This window comes from Typopeltis vanoorti, chromosome 7 (assembly GCF_054136105.1).
Source record: "Typopeltis vanoorti isolate ZY-2024b chromosome 7, IOZ_Tvanoo_1.0, whole genome shotgun sequence".
NCBI classification, from domain to species: Eukaryota; Metazoa; Arthropoda; class Arachnida; order Uropygi; family Thelyphonidae; genus Typopeltis; species Typopeltis vanoorti.
Genome location: NC_143555.1, coordinates 66,043,844 through 66,064,008, shown reverse-complemented (window position 1 = coordinate 66,064,008; position 20,165 = coordinate 66,043,844). Strand labels below are relative to the sequence as shown.

General features: G+C 36.6%; 1 protein-coding gene across 6 annotated transcripts in view; it reads left to right on the top strand.

Annotated features, from left to right (window-relative positions):
- LOC150104740 (uncharacterized) overlaps positions 1–20,165 on the top strand; it is a 434,041-nt gene that overhangs the window by 370,733 nt on the left and 43,143 nt on the right. For all 6 annotated transcript variants that reach the window (XM_090395917.1, XM_090395916.1, XM_090395915.1 and 3 more), the window contains 2 exons: positions 3,894–4,026; positions 19,210–19,334. In XM_090395917.1, the coding sequence (XP_090252043.1) occupies positions 3,894–4,026; positions 19,210–19,334 (258 nt within the window). The remainder of the gene's footprint in view (positions 1–3,893; positions 4,027–19,209; positions 19,335–20,165) is intronic.

The following is a 20,165-nucleotide window of genomic DNA, read 5'->3' as shown; positions in this document are numbered from 1 at the left end:
TTCTGAAAATATGAATATGTTACTAAAAATAAATTATAAATATATATTTCTTGCTTTCACAGCTGATTTACTCTTAATTTCTTCCTAATAAATATGTTGTTTTCACATGACATTTCTCTTCTCTGTATCATATACCTTTCACTTGTCACGTGCTGTAATTTTAATTAGTGTTTTTCTTATGTATTTTATTCTCTTTTTCACTATCCTTTTATTTTAATTAAATAACAATGCTGTTGCACCAGCATTAATTACCATAGGTATAAGAATACTGCAAGTGAATCATGAGCAATGAAAGAAATATATAAAGAAAAGAATTGCTACAGCAGAAATGAAACATGAAGGTAAACGGAACCGATTGTACAAGGTTAGACTTTTTTTAAAAAATGAAGTAAATATGTATTGAAGCTGTCGAACTAGATACCAGTAACAGAAATAAAAGTAAAAAAAAAAAAAAATTAGAAAGGATGGTATAGAATGAATGCTATATGAAAGAATATTCAGACAATACAACCCAAAAGGAAATAAAAATGAAAAACCAGACATGATAAGCTGTTAGACAGAGACTTATAAAGGCTACCTGGCCAATTTTGTGAAAGAAAGAAAGAAGAGAGCCTTCTTTTTTGCCTTTGTAGTGCAATTGGAAGAACAACGGTACGTTGCGCCCTTCGATTGGGAAAGACCTAAGTTCGATTCTTGTAGTGATGAGAGGAATCTTTATATGGACTTTTTCAATTGAAGGTAAGCTAGCTGATCTCTTACGGAGGTAGCAGGGTTTTTCTCCCAAAAACTCTGGTTTTTCATCCTGCATACAGACAAATTGGCCCTTCAGAACACATGCAATTTACAGACAAAAAATACTAGTTGTGGTGGTGGGTGGCATTGATGTGGATAATTGATAGTAGAGGTTCAGTGTAATGGTGGAGATGGAGAGTTGTATAGTAGTATCCTCCCGTGTTGAGTCTTCGGACTCCTTGGAGGTGTCACAAATAATAATAATAATAAGAGAATATAAGAATGCTTATCTCCATATTTATCTGTGATATAAAGTACAAGCAGTGCACAGCAGGTGGAATATGCATACTGCTACCTCATTCATTATGCCATCTTTTGATGCCATTCCCAATATTTCAATACCAATCTTCTTGAATGGTTCGTAGTTATCTGTTTTCTTCCTATACTTTTAAAGATTCTTATTACTGCACAGGCACCCCCATGGAGCCCCAAGATTCGTCATGGGAGACCCATATTATCAACACAATATCTATCATACCTCTTCTTGAAACCATTAAGAGATAAAGCACTTAGAACTGCTCAAGCAACCCATTCCATTCATTCCCCACTCTCCAAGTGAAAAATCTAGTCTTCACACCCTTGCTAACCACACTCTTACTCATCTTTCAGGGATGACCTCTTGTCTGCTCCCTCTACCATCTAGCCAAGTGTTGAAACATTTCCCCTGCATCAATCCTATAAAATCCATTAAGTAACTTACAGGGTGTTCTGGATAAATTTGACATATTTATAATTAATTATATTTTTCCGTAAGTTACATGTATTAACACACACTTCTCTTCATTTAAAAGTTTGGACCCTTCTTCATTCATATACAAGATGTCAGAAAGGATGGATAGCTGGAACCCACCTGAATCATGGAAGAGAATAACTTGTATCATGATGATTCGTGCCCGCCATCAAAATAAGGATATTACGACTGCTGCCCAATGCTCCCTGAATACAGTAAAAACAATCAGGCATGAACTAGAGACTTGCAATGGTGACTACGAGGATGTAGCAAGAAGAAAGATCCCTAGCAGACGATCTGATTGCGTTCGTACAGCAGAATTCCTCGCAAATCTGCAGGAACAGGTGTTGAAGAACCCTGGCATTGGAATTCGGGCTTTGTTCGTGGAGTTGCTAACTGTAGTCAAGCCCTGGATAACAAGGGTAGCCAATGGTAGGCCCTATGTATGGCAGCAGGATTCGGCCCCTTGCCACACCTCTGGGAAAAGTCAAAAATGGTTGTCTGAAAATTTCTACGACTTCACCAGTCCAAATGTTTGGCCTCCAAACTCCCCAGACCTTAACCCCATGGATTATTTTGTATGGGGCGCAGTTGAAAAAGACACCAATCGCACTTCCAGTAATACAAAAGCCCAGTTAATGGATAAAATTAAAACAGTTTTTGCGGCCCTTCCCAGGGAGACTGTAGCATCAGCTTGTTCGAGGTTCTGAAGCAGAATTGAAGCTGTGATCGATGCTAATGGTGGTTATTTTGAGTAAATCTTGTTGATAGTATTGTAATTAACTCTGCCTGTAATGTTTTTTTGTCAATTCATTAAATTTAATAGATACAAAGAAGATTTTCTTTTTCCTTACGAAACTGTCAAATTTATCCCGAACACCCTGTAAATGCTTCTGTCATAACCTGTCCCCCATTTTTCCCCCCTATCAACTAACTTTTGCAATCCACAAATCTATCCTCATCATAGGGACATTCTACAGACCACTCACCATCTTGGTCACTTGCCGCTGTATCCTCTTCATCATTTCCTTATTCCCAAGAAACCCAGGTGACCAGACCTGAGCACAATAATTCAGATGTAATCTAACAAGGCTCTGTAAAGAAGAATGATAACTCTTATCTCTGTTTGTTAGTGTGTTCTTCAATAATCAAGTAATCCTGTGAGCTACCCTGGCTGCTTTAGCAATGTGCCCTATAAACTTCAACTCTGTCTTCTTCTACTACTACCCCAAATCCCTGGCTTCATTAGTTTTCTGGAGTACAGTTCCCTCAACGTGGTACATAACTTATAATCTTTGTATCCTAAAATGCATAACTTTACACTTTTCTATATTAAATCAGCATCCATTATGTTTTGCCCATATTGTCAGCTTATTCAAATCATCCTGCAAGCTCTATACATCACCTTAATTAACTATTACCCTATCCAACTTTGCATCATCAGCAAATAAGTGAATATCGCCCTTCAAATTATTATTTCCGATATTGTTTATGTACAAATTAAATAGCAGTGGTTCCAGCACAGAGCCCTGCAGCACACCATTAGTCACCTGCCTTCTCTTGGATTCTGCTCCTCCATATATACCTTTTGGTATTTATCCATGAGCCACCCATTTATCCATCCCAAATTTGTTGCAATTTGTGTAATAAAGTTCTGTGTGGTATCCTGTCAAACACTTTTGCAAAATCCAATAGTATCATCATGTAGCCATTCCCTTTATCCAACTCAGCTGTCAGCCTATTATATAAAGTTATTATAAAAAAGACCATGGAAACAATCCGATTGCAAGAAGGAGAAGCAGCATAGATTTAATCTCATTTGGCACCATTGTAATACCAAAGGATATGAGACAGAGTTTCTGATCATACAAAGGAGTTTTATTAGGAAGAAAAGAATTAATACCTTTTGAATTAAATTTATTTTACTATAATTACAATAATTATTGTAATTGTATCATTGTCCAAACATATACAGTAAGTTGTGCTTTCTGTGGTTTTTTAGTATATTGTGTTTCAGACATACTATGCTTGAATGTATAATTTGAAGTTACAAACGTAGTTTTGAATTCTATGTTGAATTTCGTCCAAATGAGGAATGTGTGTGTGTACATATAAGGATTATGAAACATGTTTAAAACAGTAGTAGTGACTTGAAATGATAGTAAAATCTTTAATGGAAAGAGTTTATACCTATTCATAATGCAATATTAAGATAGCTAGCTGTTGCAATTTGACTCAGGAGGTATGAGATAAAGGCAACCAAAAATCTGAATTTTTCCCCCCTATGTAGTTTTGTTTATCTTACCTGGATTATATAAGGTAAAACTAGAAAGTCTTAGGCTCTCTAAAATATATTTGAAATTATTTACAGAGTCTCACATTTAGTGTAGAGGACAGAGATGCTGAAGAATTAGTGCTGTTACTGAAAGGTTATCATCGTTTGCTGGCTGGTCGAGAACTTTCTGTACAGTGGGAAGCAGAAGATCCTTGGAGAACAGAAACAGGTAATTACTTTTTATAAAATAATTGATATGGCTTACTTCTTATATCATCATCATCAAATTCCTGGCATGTGCTGTTGGGGGGGAGGATATACAGGATAAAGTTACATCATTACTAACTTCCGATTGACAATTTTCCTCCAAATTAATTAATCTGTTATGCTATCAAGACTATTATCAGATCTTATATTTCTGTCTTCTAAGGCATTTTTACTGGAACAATCCACCTAGATTTTGGTCTTCCTCTGGGTCTTTTTCCTGCCTGCCAGGCAAAGAACACTTGTTTTGCTAATCTGACACAAATTAGTTTCAATTATATGATGAATTTATCAAAATGATTAAATATGCAGACACTAAATCGCAATATCATAAAACAGTTACTACAAAAAAGGACGTTCACACACACACACACACACACACACACTGGATAACAGATGAACTAAAAAATATGATAAAGACAAAAGAGAAGCTCTACTATAAGCATAAAAAAAATCCATACAATTTAAATTTTGAATATGACTATAAAAATTTCGTTAAACATCTAAAGGAAAAAATAAAACGGGCAAAAGAACATTATCTGCTATCAAAATTTCTTTCTTGTTGTAATGATAAAAGTAAAGAATGGAGGTTGGTCAATATGATAATAGGTAACACAAAACAGAAAACACGAGAATTCCCAGAGGGCAATGACATCACTGATATACTCAAAAAAATGAACAACCACTTTCCCAACTATGACAGTTGTGTTTTCAACCCTGCAGAAAGGGCAAAATATCACCTTCCGTGGATTAAGAATTCTATATATCTACATGCAGTAAATGAAGATGAAGTGAAGAGTGTAGTAATCGGATTAAAAAAAGGGAAAAAAGTGGGATGTGACAACATAAATGTTAAAAAGTTAAACATTATTATTAGGCATAAATTACAATTCTTTACAAATATCATTAATAAATCCTTTGAACATGGTAAATTTAAAGAACGCCTAAAGACTGCTTCAGTTGTACCGTTATTTACTGGAGTTTCATAAAAAGATCTATAGTGGAATAAATGAAGGAATGCACATGGCAGCTGTTTTTCTTTATATCTAAAGCGTTCGACTGTGTTCATCATGATCTATTGCCATTGAAAATGTCCAAATACGGCATTAGGGGAATTACTAATGACTGATTCAGATCCTATCTGAATAATAGAAAACAATATACCAGCTATGATATATTTAAAAGCACAACAAACATAATAAAATACGGAGTCCCACAAGGGTCGGTACTAGGACCCATCCTATTCATAATATATGTTAATGATCTATGTAAATACAAACTTTTTGGCAAAATGTTATCCTTTGCTGACGATATGGCTTTAGTATACACAGAAACAACCCTTGAAAATCTAAAAAATCGGATTAATAGCGATATGTTAAAACTAAGTATATGGTTTAGCAACAACGGATTTAACATTAATACTGACAAAATGAGATATATGTACTTTACATTAACAGACAAATTTGATCACAGTATAACTATAAAATGATATGAAAGGAAATGTAGTGATACTCTAAATTGTAAATGTAGCTTAATCAAAAAAACAAAAACCATCAAGTATTTGGGCCTCCATATCGATAGCAATTTGAAGTGGAACTCCTACACCACTTTCTTAACAAATAAGTTTAGGTTCATAATTAACAGAATATATTATGTTAAAAAATTTGTAAATGCAGCATTCTTAAGATGTTTATACTATTCCTGGGTAAATTCTTCACTGCAATATGACATTACCTGTTGGAGAGGAGACTATTATAACAATCTGCTTCCATTATTAAGAATACAAAACAGAATAATTAGAGCCATAACTACTACCGACTTTGCACATTCAACCAATGATCTGTATATTGTTCATAATATTCTACCATTTCAGAAACTATATCTCTATGGTTGTCTGTTATATGTAAAAAGAAACACTGAAAGTTTCTTGGTATATAATGTAGATTATGGATTGCACTGTGGTCGAAACATGCTGGAAGTACCTAAGGTTAACAAAGAAATTTTTCGTAAATCTTTCGAGTACATTGCGACGAGCAGCTATAATAAACTTCTGAATGAAATTAAATCTATATCCTCAGAATATGTATTCAGAAAAAGATTTAGAAACTACCTTATGATTAAAGAATGTTGACAATTATTTTAAACGTATAGTATAAGAGATCATTATAACTCATATATCATAACCAATTAAGGTATTGATTTACAAATTGGTTCATTCAATTAGGAATTAAAATATCAACATGTACATTATTATAACTGGTGAGGGAGCCCTCTTAGATGCGGTCCCCGGACTCTCAATGTCTGTTTTGAGCTAATTACTTTTTTAGTAACCAGTATGGCTACAGCCCTTGGTTACACATATTTGCATTAACTAACTTACATTACTCTAAACCAGTTACTTATCATAACTATGAAACCATTCGAAATATATTATATTCTACTTGCATATATGAGAAAACTTTTTATTAACCATAATAAAATAATACCAAAATAAGTGTTAGTACCAACAGAATATGATAGTAATACTTGAATTTTATTTTGTAACATTGTACTGTGCATTGAATTGTATTGTGAAATATTGTCATAATTATACAAGTTGAATAGTATAATATGTATAATTTGTATACGTGATGTGAATAATAATAAAATATATAAATAATAATAATAATAATAATAATCTTTCCTCTCCTATTCTAAGTGACTGTACCATGTAAGATTAGCTTTGCTAACACATTTCTGAATTATAACAATGTCAACTTCTTTCCTAATATCCTCATTTTTATTTCCTCATATATATTTCCTAATATATTGCCATTGATGCCATCTGTTCACTCCCATAATCTCCTCTCTCTCTCTCTCTCTCTCTCTCTCTCTCTCTCTCTCTCTCTCTCTCTCTCTCTCTCTCTCTCTCTCTCTCTCTCTCTCAGAACTCTTATATCTGTGGTTTATAGTTTTTAGTCAAGTGTTTTATTTCTAACCCGACTTTTAGATCCATAAGCTAAACTTAGTGTTTTGATTAATTTCTCTCTTATTCCATGTAAATTTATTCATTTGACTTTTTGCCATACCAGCTTTGCTAATTCTGTTGTCTATTTCCATATTTAATTTGCAATCACTAAAATTTGTGCCTAAGCAGCTGAAATGGTTTACTTGTTCTATAGATTATCCATTCAGATACAGTTGATATTTTCAATGTTTTTGAAAATATCATTTCACTGTATTTCATTTCATTGTATTTGTCTTTTAATTGGTGATTTTGATCAAATTTATTACAACAGTTATTCAATTTAGTCCCACAATTGTGCAGACTAATACTGGATTTATTCAGAAGTATAACATTATGTGCATAATGTTATACTTCTGAAGTATAACATTATGTGCATAAAGTAAAGGGCTGAGACTGACATCTCCATTGACATCAGGTTTAATACCACTTTCTTTCATTATGTGATGCATATAGATGAATAACAGAGGGAATAATATACATCCTTGTCTCACGCCTGATTTAATATGAAACATCTTCCTGTCCCTCCTTCAATTCCAATTGCTGACTTATAACTCATATAAAGAGTAGGTATTTAATATTTATTTATTATTATTTTATTATTAACATCTGACCTCCACGGAGTCAGAGATTCATCGTGGGAGGTACACACTATTGCACCCAATGCTCATTCAACCATGCTTTAAACTGATTCAATGTGTCTACATTCACAACACACTCAGGCATTGCATTCCACTCACAAACCACTCTCCATGCAAAGAACCTTTCCCTAACTCCTCTGCTCACACCCTCCTTATACAGTTTTCAGTAATGGCCTCGTTCAATCCCCTCCCTCTCCCATTTTATGAAAAATCTCTTCCATATCAACCTAATAACAACAACTCCTGACTAGCTTATATGTCTCAATCATACCCCCCCCCCTTTTCCTTCTATTCACGAGGCTCTGCAACTTACATTCTGTCCACTTGGTTAGCTGAGTGGCTATGCGCTTCACAAACATATGCCTGGGAAAGGAGTATCTTGGGTTTGATTCTCATCACCAACGTGAGGAGCTTAAGGATCTTTCTCGGACATAGCCAAGTTAGCTGGTCTTGTGCTTGGACAGCAGGGTTTTTCTCTCCAGTTTAACTGGGATTTTTCCTCCCGCAAGCAGGGAAGCCAGCCCCATGAACACACACACACGGATTACAGTCAAGAATACTTAGGACCCTGCCATAGGCCTGATTCATCAGCTATGCTGGTCCCAAGCCCGGATAAAATTTGTAGGGATTGAGATGGTGCTGTACTTCCATGTAAAAGGGCCTCATGGCCGTTATGTCATCATACATCAGTGGTCTCTGAAATGTGGAGTTCAGGAACAGATTGAGAAAATGTTCCTGAACTCCACATTTCAGAGACCACTGATCACCTTTGTGAATCTTCTCTGTACCCTTTCTAACATATCCTCATCACCATAAAAACCAGTGACCAAATCTATGCACAATAATCCATATGGGGCCTGATCAAGCTCTTATACAATGGCATCATAACCTCTCTATTTTCTGTATGGCAGTGTCCTTTGCATCATTGCTATTATCCAATATGATGTCTTGACAACTTGTGCAACATGGCCCCTGAATTTCAGGTCCTTGTCCACTATCACTCCTAGATCTCTTATCTCCTCTACTTTCTTTAAAGTTCCCCACCACGTGTATACTCTGCATCCCATTATTGCTTAGCAAATATCAAAACCTTACACTTTGCATCATTCAACTGATTGTCCCACTTACCTGCCCATTCATGCAATCTATTGAAGTCCTCTTGTAAGGCCATAACATCTGCTTGACTCTGCATTGCTCTCCCCACTTTTACATCATCTGCGAAACAGCTGCATATCACTAGTTAAACCCATCTCAATATCATTAACATGCAAATTGAACAGCAATGGTCCCAAAACTGACCTCTGCAATATGCAACTAGTGACCTTTCTCTTTCAGGATACCACATCCCTCATATACAATTTTCTGATACCTATCTGACAGCCAGCAGTCACTGATCCATCTCAGAAGTCTGTTATCCAATCTCATCTGTTTCAATTTATTTACCAGCTTGTCGTGTGGCAGTCTGTCAAAAGCTTTTGCAAAATCCAAGTACGCCACTGTATATTCATCTCCCCTGTCCAAGGTATTTGTCACCTTGTTATAGTACATAAGTAAGTTAGTGAAACATGACCTATCCCCCAAGAAACCTATGCCGATAACCGTAGAGAATACTGCTGTTATCAATCCATTTCTGTATCCTACCTCTCACCAATCATTCCAGTACCTTCACCACAACTCCAGATATACAGACTGGCCTATAATTTGAAGCTACAGCCTTATCACCACCTTTATGCAGTGGAACAATTTTACCTTCTTTCTACTCCCTTGGTGCTGTTATAAGACTTTTATTAAACAGGCACACCAGTGCTACTGCCAGTTCCCTGGAACATTCCCTTAAGATGCATGGTAATATGTTATCAAATCTTATTGACATCAAGTTTATTTATTTCCTCAAATAACTCCTGCTCACTCACAATTAAGCCCACCTCGCCTATGTCCTGTACACTTAAGTTCCTCATGATTTCACCCTGATCAGGATGAAACACCCTTATAATTGATCATTGAGTACCTAAACAGTGTCTTCTGAAGCAGTTACCTTGTATCACTTTCATCCATTAGCATCATCTTACCATGATCATTCTTCCTTCTACTTGCAACATATCTAAAAAAAACTCTAGGGTTTTTCTTCACCTGGTCTGCCAATTTCTGTTCATACTGCACTTTTGTTTTCCTTACTAATTGAGTCACTCTCTTGGCTTGTTCTTTATACTCTTCATGTAACTGATTATTACCATTATTCATCTTGTATTTCCTCTACAGTACTTTCTTTTTCCAGATTTCATACTTAAGCTCTACATTCATCCATTTTACATCAATATCTTATTCAGCCTTTTGGCTTTCAGAGACTTAATAATCTGAATTATAATTTATGGTCTGATTGTTATATATTAGACACAGAGAGACACTTAATATTCACCTGAAGGCTGTCATATGTCAGATAGAAATCATTTATTGATAAAACAGGTTACTAAAACATGCAGAAGCCATCAGTTCTAAATTTCTAAGTGTTGGCTGCTTTCATTTCTAGTTTTATTATTAACTGCCATTGGGAGTATTAAGAAATAAACAGTTTTAATAGTCATTAAGATATGCTAGAATTTAATTATTATTATTATCCAGGCCTCCATGGAGTCGAAAGACTCATCGAGGGAGGTCCTTCCTAAGAAACACAAAGTCTATCAAGACTCATCAAGGGGGGGAGGTCCCCCCCCTAAGAAACAAAGTCTATCATACCACTCCTTAAACTCATTGACCATTCTCGCTCTCACCACTCCATCAGGCAATGCATTCCACAGTTCAGCCATCCTCCATGCAAAGAAATCACTCCTCACCCTCTTACTCACGATTTCCTTTCGTAACTTCCAGGGATGGCCTCTTGTCATCACTCCTTCCTGCTGTTCATCAAAGCGAAAGAACTCCCCAGTGAAAGAAAGTCTCAATCATACCATCTCTCCTTCTTCTATCCACCAAACTCTGCAGTCCACATTCCCTCAGCCGATCCTCATAACTAACATTGTACAGTCCTGAAACTGCCTTTGTACCATTTCCACAGTTAATTTATCCCCTTTAAATCCTGGGGACCAAATCTGAGAACAATAGTCTAAGTGTGGTCTTATCAGAGTCTTATACAACGGAATGATAACCTTTTATCTCTGCAGGTCAGTGTCCTTCTCATTATTGCATCAATCCTCTGTGTTACCTTCATCACCTTTGCAATATGTCCCCTAAATTTCAGGTTTCTATCAATCATCAAACCCAGATCTCTTGTCTCCCCTACTTCCTCCAGTATATCTCCTCCCGTAGAGTATTCGGCATCCCATCGATGTTTCCCAAACCTCAAGACTTTACATTTTGCTGCATTAAACTGACAACCCCCATTCATTTTCCCATCTATCTAGCTTATTCAAATCATCTTGCAGGACTACCACATCTGCACTATTACTAATAATCCTTCCCAGCTTTGCATCATCCACAAACAACTGAATATCCCCTTGCAATCCACTCACAATGTCACTGATATAAAGGTTAAATAATATAGGTCCTAGTACTGAGCCCTGTGGGAACAAACTTGTAACCTTCTGCCTCCTTGAAATTGCCCCAACCATACACAACTCTCTGATACCTATCGGACAGCCAATCCTGAATCCAGTTGACCAATCTGACATCCAGACCCATGTGCTGCAACTTAAATATCAGCTTATCATGTGGCACCCTGTCAAATGCTTTGAAAATTCCAAAAAAATGGCAGTATATGCCTTTCCCTCATCAACTGCTCTTGTCACTTTATTATAAAAGACAATCATATTACAAAAGCAAGCGCACCCCTTAACAAATCCATGTTGATTTTCAGATAACATTATCCTTATCTGCCCAATGCAGTATATGGTCTCTCACTACTTTCTCCAAGATCATACTAACTACTGATGACACACAAACTGGCCTATAATTAGACACTTCCAGTCTGCTACCGCCCTTATGCAATGGCACTATCTTACCTTCCTTCCATTCCATGGGCACTTTTCCTGCAGCCAGACTTTCATTGAAAAGCTAGGTCAAAGGCACTGTCAGTTCCCTAGCACATTCTCTCAAAACTCACGGTGAAATACCATCCAGTCCCACAGCTTTATTAACATCCAGAGTACTCAGTATTTGGAATATACTCTCCTCCTGCACCTCTAAACCTCGATCCTGCCCTATCCCCCCCTAGTATTCAAATTGACTCCTACAGGATGAAATACTCCAATAAAGTGTTCATTGAACAATTCCACTATGTCCTCTGCATCAGTCACTCTATTCCCATTGTTATCCCACAATATCATTCTTCCACAGTCATTTTCATTTCTCCTCCTACTGGCCACATAGCTAAAAAATTCCCTAGGATTTTCTTTGGATCTTAGGGCCAATCTCCTCATATTCCAGTTTTGCCTTCCTTACCATACTAGTCACACTTCTGGCCTGTCTTATATTCTTCATGCATCTTCTCTTCACCTGTCTCCTTATATCTCTTCCATAGCCTCTTTTTCGCATGCAATTCCTGTTTAATATTGTTTGTCATCCACTTTACTCCAAATTGTGTCCTCTTCTTCACTCGTGGTATACAACTTATTATTGCTGCTGACAAATATTCTTTCATAATTTCCTGCGCACCAATGATATCCCGGCCTTCCAATTCCTCTCTCCATGAAACTTCCCCAAGTTGACGTCTTAGACTATTATAATCACCTGCCTTATAATTCCACATATGTTCCCGTCTCTTTGATACTCCTGCATGCCTATTCATTTTCCAAGTCAAAACCATATGGTCACTCTCTCTCCAACTGGTGGGAGAGATGTCATCTCAGTTATTATCAACTCTTCTGATGCTATAACCAAATCCAAAACTCTTGAACCTCTTGTTCCCTCTATTACATGTTGCCTAAGACATTTGTCCCTCAAGAATTCTAGAAATTCCATTCCCTTATTGCTACATGCATCTTCCTCTCCCCAATTTATACTACTGTAGTTAGAATCTTCCATAATAATCGTTCTTCTTGCACTTGCCAAACTCGACTGTCTAAACATACATCTCCTGGTCCGCACCCTCTGTGCACCTGGGTCTGTAGCAACACCCCACTAAATATCCTGTCTTGCCCACCTCTACCTCATACCATATGCTTTCAAAATCAATAGTGTCATGCTTTCCAAAGCCTCCACTCTTAGAGGGCATAGGTCGTCACTTATCATAAGCAGTACTCCACCACCACCATGCTTTCCCTTCCTATCCTGCTGAAAAATGCTATACCCAGCGACTTCTATTCCTGTTATTATATCCTCTTTTGTTAACCACGTCTCAGTGATCCCAATAATATTTGGCCAGGCTGATACTATCTGTGCCACCAATTCCTCTCCCTTATTCCGGATACTCCTGGCATTAGTGCAAAGCATATAAATGCTGTTATTTCTATACCCAGCATTATCCCCTCTAGACTCCACTGGACTCAGTGTTACCTGATGTTGTCCCCCTTCTCCCAAGTAGCCATTCCAACAAGAGGCCACCCCTGCTACCATCCTCCATAGGATACACTGACTCATTCAGAACAGCAATTTCTCCTCATTCAAATGTAAGCGGTCATTCGCATACAATTCCTGTCTGTCCTCAAATGCACTCCAAGCATCCACATATTCCAGTCCTCTCTTGTCACACATTCTAGCTATTATGTCATTCAATATTACTGCTCTTCTGCTCAGCTCATCATTATCATACCTAGGCAACATGCACGCTATCTTTCCTCTCTCTGTCTCCTTCTGTACAGCCTCAAGCAAAAATCTCATATCTCTCGCTGCCCAACTTACATTACCACTCAAGTCATTTGTTCCTACCATCAAAATTATCTCATCCATCCTTTCACCTCTCTTAATTGCCATAGCCACACTTTCTATCGTTCCTCCTGGCAAACACTCCTCATGCATTCTATCTTGAACACCACGGATCATTGAGTCCCCATACATTATACCTCTTACTATTCCCTCTCTCCTATTGTTTCCATTCTCTCCTCTTCTTTCATTCCCATATGTCTCTCTCATCCCCTCTCCTCTACTGCTCCTATTCTCTCTTCTAGCATTCCCATATTTCTCTCTCCTTCCCTCACTCCTATGGTTTCCATTCTCTCCTCTTCTAGCATTCCCATCCCTCTCTCTCTCATGCCGTCTCTCCTACTGTTTCCATTCTCTCCTCTTTGAACACTCCCATGCCTCTCTCTCTCTCTCTCTCTCATTTCCTCTCTTCTACTGTTTCCATTCTCTCCTCTTTGAACACTCCCATGCCTCTCTCATTTCCTCTCTTCTACTGTTTCCATTCTCTCCTCTTTGAACACTCCCATGCCTCTCTCATTTCCTCTCTTCTACTGTTTCCATTCTCTCCTCTTCTAGCACTCCCATACCTCTCTCTCATTTCCTCTCTCCTACTGTTTCCATTCTCTCCTCTTCTATCATTCCCAAAATTATCTCCTCTCCTTTCATTCTCAAAACTCTCTCTATCCAATATTCTGATTTGCCTTGCATTTATCTCTTCCATTCTCCTAATCTCATCTTTCATACTTCTCCTCTCATTCACAAGACATTCCACCTCTTCTTTCAGCTCATCTATCTCCTTCTGCAGGTCAGTCACTCTTAATCGAAATTCACTCTCCCAAACAAAACCATCTCCTAAACTTTCACAGTCACTCACGCCTTCCACATTATCAACTATTATTTTCTCATTCATATTTCTTTCTTCATTCTCTCCTATCACACTACTCGTCTTCCTATATTCATTTCCCGTTCCTGGAGCAACAAGGTCGGTTATTGATATATCTAATGCATTTATTTCCTCCTGCTGTCTACACTTTACGCACCCCCCCCCCCCCCGCACAAGCCACATATCCAATTCCCAAAGACACATACATGGCCGCAAGTACTGCATGCCACAAAGTCCTTTATTATATTACTTATAATAGAGTTCTTAAATGGTGGAGGACATGGCGACACACCATTTGTGACCGCAGCTGAATCCACTATCATTCCTTACTGGCGAGGAACTACTAGCGTAATCGTTAATTATTCAAAATAGTGTCAAAATAAGATGACACACAAACTGAAAATAAAAGAAAAAGTACAAACAATTACAAGCAAAACAAAACATTTAAGCACACTAGATCTAAATAAATAAAATGAAATAAAACTAAATACAGTAATGAAAACTTAGCTTCATCTTGTCTTTCACCATTATGCATTCGATTCCAACTCCGTCTTCTCGGTAATCAAAATACACAGTATCATGATAACAACTAATTTCAAAAAACAACCACTGAAGTATACTTGTATTCCAGAGAAACAATTTAGCACTCAAAAACGTAGAAAAATGGACTATTCACCGATTAAAAATCCCTTTCTTCAGCACAGCTCAAATTCACCACCATGTGCTATGGTGACACTAGTCCAGCTAATTTCACAACAAAAGGGTGGTTACTACTGTATGTTTTTTAAGTTAATATAAATTTCAAATTAATCAAATATGTCAACTGGTTGCTTCCTCAGCCAGATCATTTGTTGCAAAACTAGTTGGTATATTTCATTAATGACAAGTGTAGCTTAATGCCTATTAAAACAGTTTTATTCTTAATACTCTTGTAGTCTAAAATCATTTTGAAAAAAAAAAAAAGACCACCATAAAGTCCGTAGATTCATCATGAAAGATTTCACTCAACCAGAAACATACCTAGTATATTTGTTCCTGTAGCATATTCTGAATATGTATTCCACTTGCCTATCATTCTGTGTTTAAAAAATGTATTCGCTACCTTACTTACCACATTCTTGTACATCTTGCAGAGGATTGCCACTTGTTTTTTAATCTCCTGCATTCTTATATAATCCTTTCAGTGTTACCATTATTATTCTTACCCAGGCAACTCCATGGAGTTCAAAGAATCATTGTGGGAAGCCAACAATAATCATTATTGATACACTGCCTATTATATCTCTCCTTAAAGTTAGTTGTTCACTGACAAAAAAAAAAAAGAACTCAAGACTGCCAGATGTGGTCTTGAGTGTTTTGTCACTAAACGACTTTATAAGTACTTTAGCAAGTTATGTTTCTATTGTATCCCTTCTTTTCTTCTTGTTAGCTAAATTTCATAACTTACAAATCTCCAGTCTGTCCAATCACCACACAAACCAATCACTATTTTGATTATTTGCTTCTGAATCTTCTCTACCACTTCTGCTCTCCCAAGACACCCAGGATGTGCAGAACCCAGATGTCGATTTATCAGAAACCTTATAATAAAGGATAACAACTTTCTTATCCCTGCTTGTCAGTATGCTTCTACATTTAAGTGATCCTTTAATCTATTTTGCCCATTTCTGCTATATGTTCCCTGAACTTGACTATCTGTTCACCATTACTCCTAAATCCCTAGTCTTGTCAATTTCTACAGTCAAGTTACACGTATATAATGCATAGCCCATAGTTTTTCATCCTTCCTTGACTACCTTTCCTATCACACTATTCTCTTTTATTCTTCTCAACAATCTCCTAATATCCAGTCTTACATTCCCTTGTTCCCAGTCGAGTCTTTTTTTCCTGCTACCAACTCTTTTTGTCACTTATCCCTCATATCTGACGTCTCCATCGCTCTATTCACTTTACCTCCAGGAAAACAAACTTTGCACTTCTCATTTACCACACCTCTAATAATCCGATGTTTGCACAGTGCCACGTGTGAGTCTTTTGTCACCTTTTTCATACCAACATCATTCATTTCCATCTTCTTCACTCTTCCATACATGTCTACCATTCTCTTCATTTTACTCTGCATCCACTTCATCTCTTGCCTCATCTTCACCAACTCAGCTTTCAAATCTTGCATCTTTTTCACTATAATTCACTCTCGCTATCTTATCATCAGTTACACAAGCTTGGTTCACTGTCAACTCTGCTCACCATCTTCCTGTTAACAGTACTCTTTTTAAAAGAGTACTGTTAAAAGTGCAAATAATCATACTTTATGATTATTTGCACTTTTCTTCACTATCAGTTTCACATGCTTTCTTTGCAGTCACACATTCCTCCTCCAAAACAACCATTTCTGTTACAATGCTATGTGGGTATGCACTTCCTACATACCACACTCACTCCTTTCTCTTATTCAGCCTCTCCACATAAACATCTGTAACATCTTCCCACATATACTTGCTACATTCATGGCACCATATGTCTTGAAAAATCCATGCCATTGACTTTATTTGTCTTCTGCACTAACCTATGCAATGATATCTACCTTTTACAGCTTTTTTTTTTACCAGAGAACTAACAAGAAACGATGAATTTAAAGTAATAGTGCTTAAGACTTTAACCAAATGCTGCGTTCTACACTCAACTATCACATAGTAATACTCAGTCTAATAATCAGACAATATCAACTCACAAAAATTGATAAAATTAACTTATCTTGTTGCAGCCCACACGACAACCATTTTTTAACACTAAGGAAATGTGTAAAACATTATGTTGTATAAACTTAAGTTGATGATGCTCTATTTATCTTCCTTATTGAAGATAGTACTTTTTTTTTTCTCTACTGGTGTTTTCAATTAGGAATTGGTTGACTGTTCCCTTTCTAAAGCTGTTTTAGTGGTTCAAATTTTCCTGTTGACTGTACATTATTATTATTATTATTACGTGACACCTCCAGGGAGTCCAAAGACTCATCGAGGGAGGGCACCTACTGTAACTGTCTCCACCACTCTCAATCCACCAACTACAATGAGCTGCAGCTACACCAATCTACTACCAGTGCCATCTACCACCACCACTAACATTTTCAAATACAATCACAAACATCTATGCCCACGCGAGATTCGAACCCGCAGCCAGGCTGGAGAGCAGATATGCTAACCACTTGGCCAACCAAGCCAGCAATGATGTTTCATTTTTAGTTGTACTGAAGGTGCTTTAGATACATAAGCAAAAATTCTACAATTAAAATTATCCCTTCTTTAATTTCTAGTATAATAATACTGATTTGCTTATAATTTGCTAACTTTGATCATCTTTGATCATCTCTATGCATCAGAATTATTTTGAACCTAGTCAAAAGCCATGCAAATTCTTTAAAATCTTGTAAAACATATGCAGATGTTCCATTTAATTTCATGTCTGTATTTGCTTGAGATTCTACAATATCCTAAATACTTTCAATTCATCAACTCTGTTCCACATATTATTTATTTCCCTTCACAGAAGTTGGATATTCAACTGCATGGCAGACTCTTGTAAAGTGGTAAAGTAACTTGACTATTTTGCTGCTTCTGTCACCTTGTCATTAAAGTTATCCTTCCAAAGTCATTCTTCATTTTATTAGTCACACTATGATTATGAGGAGTAATTGAAGAGTGAAAGAATTCTTTGAGATTTACTTTAGTCTGCTTTGTTAATTTCTTCTCATAATCTGATTTTGCATTCCTTATCATGCTGGTCACCAACATATAACAGTATCCAGCTTTAAATTTTATCCTGCTTGCTTCCTCCTCATATTAACTGTTTAAATATTCAGACTATTCATTTTTGTTCACCTTTTGACTCAGCTGTTGTAATATTATTAGTGATACTCCTGTGATACAGTCATATTTACCTTTGTATTCTCTTCTCTGTGTAAATCCTTTGACAGCTTGGTCTCACAATATCAATAGTTTTTTTTGGCCCATTTACACTAAAATGTCATGGACTCTTTCCTGATTCTTCTGTTGTTAGTAGAAAAAGCATAATATTAAGCCTTCCTGGCTTACAGGTATTATCTCTATATCCTTTATAACAAATCCTGCTTTAATTAGTAACTTATAGTGCATTTCCCAGAAACTCAGGTTTTTCATCCCACACATACAGACAAATCGGCCCTTCAGAGCACACGCAATTTACAGACAAAAAAAAAATACTAGCTGTGGTGGTGGTAGTGGCCAGTAGATGGTGCTGATGTTGATGATTGGTGGTAGAGGTTTGATGTAGTGGTGGAGATGGAGAGTTGTACAATAGGTGTCCTCCCGTGATGAGTCTTCAGACTCCTTGGAGGTGTCACGAATCATAATAATAATCTTTTTTTTTTTAATCTACTACTGCATAAATTTCAAATCACGAGGTGATCCATATTCAGATCATTCCTTCTGCACAGTCGTTGTTCTGGGTCACTTTCATTCTCATATTTATAATTACTCCTCAAGTTTGCTTGCACACGGCTTTTCGTGTTTCCATCAAAAAAAAAAACTAGTTTCTTTGACACTTTATTCTTTCTTTCACATATCTACTTTGCTCCAAATATCTAATTCTAAATTCATCCAGATGCAAGCTCTCTTATTGATGTAAATCCTTTCTGCTATCAAAACCATTCCATATGTCCACATACTGAATGCCATTCCTTCTGCACAACCTATGCAATGATAATTATATATTAAAAATATATAATAATAATTGTTATTCTTTTGTTTCCAGTTCCTTCTTATCATAATCGTCACACAGTCCAGGAGTCACCATGGAGCTATCCAGCATGTCCTGGGGAACCAGCTCTTCGAACAGTGGACTTGGCAGTACCACCCCCTCCATATATACAATGTGAAGTAAGAATTGTTTTTTGTATGAATTTTATTCAGATTAAATAATTAATTTAAATAAATAAATTCGTCATCTTACCAAGATATAGAGACAGAAAGGCTTCAATATGGCAATTAAGTAATACATAGTGAGATTATTAAAGATCTAAAATCTTTTTATAGCCCAATAAAATGAAACTTGAAAGGTTTCAAAATTTTACCAGAGAGTTTATAGGAATATAACTTGAGGAATAGGAATGCCTTGGTTTGTACTATTTAAGATCAAAACTCTGCTCAGAAGAAAATATATATATATATATATATATATATATATATATATATGTATGTTCATATTTATATATACTGACTATAACCGAGACTAGAATAACAATTAAATTTATTCAAAATGCAACATGTTTCATCGGATTGTCCAACTTCTTCAGGCGTGGGAACATAGAAAGCAAGTAAACACTATAAGAAACATCGTATCACTATAAAACGACTATTATAAAATCAGTTAGCTTTGAACTGTAGCTACAGTCCGTGTTGAAGTTCTATTGTTAAGTAGCTGCGTGCATCTGATTTCACGCATGTGCAGATATTGGATAGCAGAGCTGAAAGAGTCCGGTTCTAGATTATAGCTGAGGTTATTATTAATGTGATGAGGGTCCATAACAATTTCCTTAGACTCGACTATGCATCGCTCCACCCTCGTCACGGCATATATGAAGGTTTGAGGTTGTTGTCCAGTTTATCTCATGTTGACAGCCTTCATCATTTGTGTTTACTGAAAACAGTACATGGCTTGACAAGGCACTTACTCTAGTTCTTTTGTAGGTAATGTCTCTCTGATGTTCT